The sequence below is a fragment of the Artemia sp. Qi Xiang Cuo genome, chromosome 17 (genome assembly GCF_049724085.1).
Source record: "Artemia sp. Qi Xiang Cuo chromosome 17, ASM4972408v1, whole genome shotgun sequence".
NCBI classification, from domain to species: domain Eukaryota; kingdom Metazoa; phylum Arthropoda; class Branchiopoda; order Anostraca; family Artemiidae; genus Artemia; species Artemia sp. Qi Xiang Cuo.
Genome location: NC_142810.1, coordinates 45,725,614 through 45,731,820, shown reverse-complemented (window position 1 = coordinate 45,731,820; position 6,207 = coordinate 45,725,614). Strand labels below are relative to the sequence as shown.

Below are 6,207 nucleotides of genomic sequence, written 5' to 3'. Positions count from 1 at the left end.
TTGTAAACTGTTAAAATGCTTCAAACACCACAAAATCTGACTATCAGCCAAGAGCCTAGCAAACTTTACCTGCACACAGAGCACAGAAATCGATATCTATCATCTTATATTTGAACTCCTCGACTGCGTTCCATAACTTATCTGACTTATCCTGACACGTGTTGTCAGGATAAAAGCAAATACAAATACTTATCCGGCCACGTGTTACATTGAACGCTATGGATAAGTATGAGAATAACAACATTGGCCACGTGCACTCCACGTCTGTCAAGTCATACGTCACTACAATATCACTATCATCATCTGGAGACAAACAAGCCATTTTGATAATCGCAACCAAATGGAAATTCTAAACTTTTATAAAATCTTTAAGTTTTTCGAGGGAGAGCTTAAGCTGCTTCAAAGAGGAGAGATAGCCCTCACATCTAGCCATCTCCAATCATTCTTTTATGAGCTCAGCCACTATCAGTGGCCAGGTCCATGCTTCCATGAAGGGGAAGCTGTACAATGTACAGGTTAGTTCTGTTAGTATGTGTGCCTGTTTTGTATAAGGATTTGGGTAAAGGTGCATCCTAGAACTGTTTATTATTCAGTCAATTGGGCTGTCACATTGCAGAGATACTCTCCAGTAGATGCAGAATATAAACAACTGACTTCTTACTGCATACCCCAGTTGTATGTACAGGGGCTCTACACCCTACACTACAGGGGGAACTAAACTGCACCTTTACCAGGATTTTCCTTATTTTATCAAGTTCTACATCTGAAATTGCTAAAATGTGTGTTGTTTAAGGTGTTTTTTGTTTGTTTTTTTGTTATTTCAAGAAAACTAAGTCAATCAAAATGTGATCAACAACCAATTGCCATGATTTTGGGATAAATTTGGAATGAAGGACCATAATTAGATAGCTAACAAATAAACACCGTTCTATTCATAGAGCCTAATTCAATGCTGCCATAAAGGTGTTGATTAGCTACCCCTGCAATATAGGATATAAACAGTCAGGAACACAGCAATAGTATCTTTATTTCTTAGCTATCTAATTATGGTCCTATAGTCCAAATTCACTGAGTTTTGTTGGTGAAACTTTTGATCATCAATGTGATCTAGCCTAGAGAGGTTTATTTTCAAGATGACTAAAAAGAAAAGATAAAATATTATTCAGTTTTCAATACTTATTCTAAAAACAATCATTCCCATTGCAAATTCTTTTTCAGAAATTTGAAAATAGAGGACATACCCTTTAGCTTGGCCCCCACGCATCAGTACACTGTTTGTTCAATTGGCCTTGTTCACACCCCATTAAGAGTCCAAGATCCTTAATTCAAATTAAAAGCCTGTACAAACCATATTCCTATAGACTATGCAAGATTGTCCATGAAAATAGTACTTAGAATTTGCGACAGGAATGATTCTTATATTCAGATAGAACATCAAACAGTAAAGGGCAGTTGAGCCAAGATCAAACAGTATGCAGCCTTAATGAGTACTTTGAAAGACAGACAATAGAAACACCCAAATTTCTTCAATTTATAGTATCAGTTTGGAAGCTGAAAGTAGTGTAATAATGGGACCACTTTCTATTTGAGTGCCTCTAGAAGCTTTCCTTACCTTTCTTTGCTTAACAGATTTTTAGCTTTCTAGAATTTGGCTATTGACCAAAGTTCTCTCTACATAAATTAGTGTCTGGAACCATGACTGACACTCTTGGGAGTGCATTGGCTCATTGGATTTTCTGCACTCTCAAACTCTTGTGCTGCTAGAGCTGAGTTTTTTGGAACCCCTGTTGCAGGATTGGGTTAGAGCACAATTAGCTTCAAAGAATGTTGGGCACTTTATGAAAATTAATGTACCATGGCCAATAATAAGGGGAATATTTGGAATAAGGGGAATATCTCTAAAAGCAATATTTGTGGTCTTTTCAGCATGAAAAACTACTGTAAATTATCCCTATGGTCATTTAATGTATTGACCCTCAATTTTTAAATAAACTCAAAATAAAAAGCTAGTATGGCTTATACTCAATAACAATTACTGAGTCAGTGAAATTTTTAGGTTCAGCTACTGGAAGAATATTCGGGAAAATGTGACTGCCCAAGAGGACAATTCCGGTGCCACCATATGGCTGCACTCCTGTTACATGCCCAGAAGAGCATTTCGAGTACAGACCTACCTTGCTCCAGGAGGAATAAAAACAATGAAGACAAACTGAAGTCCAAACCAACAGAAGTGTTGTTCCTTCCAAAGCCTGTTTTAAACGACTCACTCCTGGAAGAAATCATGAAAGGCAGCTATGTTGACAAAGTGAAATCCTTGCTGAGCAAACATTGCTCAAGTTCCCCCCTTAATTGGGTAGTCAATGTACCAAACCCAGATATAGGTGAGATTACTAACGTAGTAGTAGAAAACATTACTGGCAGTGCTGTTCTAAGTGACAGTTTTGACATTCCTGGTTTGGTTTCCGCCCTAAAGCTAAGTTCCAGTCAACTTGCAATGGTTAGCATGGAGACTGTTGGCCAGACATCAAACCATAATTGGTTAAGGTTAAGGAAGGCCAGAATTACTGCCAGTAACTTTTCAGATGTCTTGGCTTGTATTGCCCGAAGACGTCCACCCTCTAACACCCTCATGAAAGCCTTGATTGGAGGAGATCTTGGAGAGGATTTTAAGCAAAGCAGGTCTCTTTTGTGGGGAAAAATACATGAAGCTGGTGCAATCAATGTAAGAAGAAACACAGTTTTCATTTTTGTTCCCCTTTTATTGCAGCTTTCATGCCCTCACTTTTAAAGATGCTTGTCCTTAAGTAATAGCTGCCACTAGTCTTGGCAACAATTTATTTAATCTGTCCGTCTAATTGATTGTCTAAGGTTTTTCATTGAGCCCCCCCCCTCCTGATCTTTTGACTTCCACCTTTGAAGCAGTACTGTCCAACACAAGAGGTGGATCTAGAAAGTAAATTTTTTTGTTTGGGTAGCACCTGGCAAAACGAGCCGAAAATAACCATATTGGCGCTGTTTTTTTAACTGCTGTTAATAAAAAAAAAAGAAAAAAATTAACTAAATCTTGCTAGTAGCCTATCTTTTGGCCTAGAGAAGAAAACATGTTAAAAAAGTGACCCTTCATGATTTGCATAATAATTATAGCTTAAACATTTTACATGCAGCTCTGTTGTCTTCCAACCCTCCTAATATAGAAATCTATATCTTATATTATATATTTTCTATTTATTCTTTCAATCTCTCCCTCAACCCTAGTACCCTTTAATTTAATCAACTGTGACAAAACACAAACAGGAAAAAACTGACAGGTGGCAGAATACATTGGAAATATATAATTTGGGCTATATATTTGCACATTAGGCAAGTTTTTACCAAACCATATTATTGACTTACAAATAAAGTGAATATACCATTTGATGACTTTTTTTATGGTGATTACAAATATAATAATCATTTCTGTCGGAAATGAATTTTTAGCCCCCCCCCCCCTATCCTAGGCCTATATGTCAATTCAGGATATATATTTGCACATTTAAGGGTAATGTATAGGCTAGTATAGAGCTGCATGATTTCCCCCTGTGTATGTAGACTAAGAGGAAGGTCATTTATACCTGATGCTGCCCCTACTGCTTTTAGTTGGATGGAAAAGAATCCAAAGAAAGTACACTTTTATTGAAGCTAGGAAACATAGATCTCTTCTTTGTTTAAAAAAAATAGATGGACATAAGTATGTCTTATTGCACTAAAGCCCTAGGGCCATGGCCACACTCTTGTCCATGCATCCATTATTCAGGCAAAAGGAAGGACCATCTTACTTGCATTTCTTCATCTCTCTTACATTTAATGGGTTTAAAAGAAAGTTTTTGTGGATAATTCAGTCCAAATTAAATATTTTCTTACACCTTTTTGAACAATCTAAGTTGGTAAAATAGGTTAGATTTTCAGAATTTTAGTGGCCACAGTAAAGGGCGTTAGCAGCATATTGTCTAAGGGGGGGGGCAACTTTTGTTCCAACCATCTGCTTTTCCAGCCATATCTAATGTAAATTTGAAGGTATAAGGGGGGGGGGTAGCTGCCCCCCTGCCTCCCTCCCTACGCCCATGACCACAGTATATTTAAATCATTGTTTAGTGCATTATAATTGATAACCACTGGTAAAGGACCAGAAGAAATATTTTACAGTTATTAAAAATTACTTACTGCCTGAAAAGTTGGCAAAATCAGAGAAACGGCTTCTAATTATTAATAATTTTAAAATCTCTACTTTAAAGACAACAAAACATGTTTGTTTTAAATCAAAAGTCAGCATGGCTTTAAAAATTAATTAATACAAATCATACTTAGAAACCTGATAGTCTCAATTCTTTTAAAAATAACTGAAGATAAAATATTGTTTGCAAACTGAACACCAATATGTAAGTATGTATGGTGGCTGTAGACTTTCCAGGTCCAAACTGGAAGTGCTGATCTCCATTTTGTGGTCTTTTAGCCAGAAAGAGCAATATCAAGCTAGGGACCAGCTATCCTTTACTTTTGCATGCTCTTCTTGCTTACCTTCCCCAGATTTCTCTAGGTGCTCATTTAAAGCTGGACCAACTCTTGCTGAGCTAAGTCAATTCACTGACCCCCTATCCCAATCCAAATAAACTGGAAACTCCAGGAATTAAACTTGTTCTCCTTGGACAAAGGATTCCCAACCCAGAGTGTCAACCATATAGCCAGGAACACCAATGTGACCAGAGAATAAAAATTATTTGAAAAAAGAAAATATTGAAAATACAACTCAAGTGATAGTTGCTGCCAATTGCACAGTAAAATTCTGCTTAAGCTACTTTTGGCTCTCTTGGAAGATAACCAGAAAACAGCACCAACAATATTAAATGTTAGAAAAAGTTATTTTGTTTTTCATCTTGCTTTTTCGTTCTAGGAATATGAGCAGATTTCTGGCGTGACTGTTGCCCCTGCAGGCCTATTTCTAACCCCAAGTGGAATGGTTGGTGCATCTCCTGATGGCACTGTATCAGCAGAAAAGCTGGTGGAAGTCAAGTGCCCGTATACTCAAAGACTGGATGGTGTTGTTGCCAGTGTGAATACACATATATCAAACAGTTACCTGAAGAAAGACAGTGCCAACTACTATTACCTTGACCGTTCTCACCCTCTTGGTAATAAATATTACAACCAAATCCAAGGGCAGCTATTTATAACTGGTTGGCAGTCTTGTGATCTTTGTGTCTGGTCAGAAAAGAGCACAATAATATTGGAAATAGTGAGAGACGAACCATGGAGTGAAAATATTTGTGCTCTTGAAAACTTCTATGTTAACGTCTTTCTTCCAGAATATTTGAAAAGAATATCTGCTCAGTACTAGTGAAAATGTTTCTGGCGTTCCCTTATCCCTTAAGTTTCATAAGATCTGAGCTTCTCATATTTTTCTTGTTGGTCTTAATTTTTATCTACAATCATTTGTGGCTAATTTAAGTCCTTTAATATGAGCTGAAAATAAACTTAAGAAATCTTGCCCATAACTTTCTTTTAAATGGTTTTTTTGGTTGGTTTTAGCGGCGTAGCCAGGATTTCATTTTGGAGGCGGCTTGTCAGTCTACCTAATATGGTAGTCATGGAAGCAAAAAAAAAAAAACAGTATTGATTGTAGTGGCGAATCCAGGATTTACGGTGAAGGGAGAGGGACAGGCAAGAAACCGCCCTAAAAAAAAACCATCATACTGCTATACTTTGCAGTCTGCAATAAGAGACTCCAAATAAGGTTCCATGCCATTGGAATGAATGAGGGTGTGGTTAGGAGGGTGATGCAATTTTTAAGTAGTAAAAAAACAGTGTTGAAATATCTGGTGAGGTTGAGAGGTCATTCAACTCTGAGGTAGGCACAATTAGAATTTTAGAAGTGATACTCCCCAGGGCACAGTCTTGGGTCCCATCCTATCCAGTATTAACATTAATGATTTGCCAAATATCATGAAAACCAAGTAAGTCTATATACTGATGATTGAAAAAATATAGACTAGGGTGGGGAGTTGAGGAATACAAGGAATTCCTCATACATTTTGTCTTGCAAAGCTGGTATGAGCTTTGTTGCTTGCCTTTGGACACTCTTGAGTGCTTTAACATCCATTTTATAATGGGGAGACACTAGGATCATTCCAAATTCCAGGTGTGGATGTACAATAGCTTTGTACAGCTTCTTGA

General features: G+C 37.3%; 1 protein-coding gene across 1 annotated transcript; it reads left to right on the top strand.

The window, feature by feature from the left end:
• Positions 1 to 348: 348 nt before the first annotated feature.
• Positions 349 to 5,408, top strand: LOC148942252 (uncharacterized). The gene is made up of 2 exons (XM_089103531.1): positions 349 to 515; positions 4,928 to 5,408. Exons 1-2 carry the CDS (start codon positions 450 to 452, stop codon positions 5,369 to 5,371), a joined length of 510 nt encoding a protein of 169 aa, XP_088959657.1. The 5' UTR covers positions 349 to 449; the 3' UTR covers positions 5,372 to 5,408.
• The last annotated feature ends 799 nt before the right edge of the window (positions 5,409 to 6,207 follow it).

What these genes read in the sequence shown, in the direction of transcription:
- LOC148942252 (XM_089103531.1), top strand. Translation starts at nt 450, where the DNA reads ATGAGCTCAGCCACTATCAGTGGCCAGGTCCATGCTTCCATGAAGGGG. An exon ending in GGAAGCTGTACAATGTACAG is followed by an intron (nt 516 to 4,927) that starts GTTAGTTCTGTT and finishes TTTTCGTTCTAG; the next exon opens with GAATATGAGCAGATTTCTGG.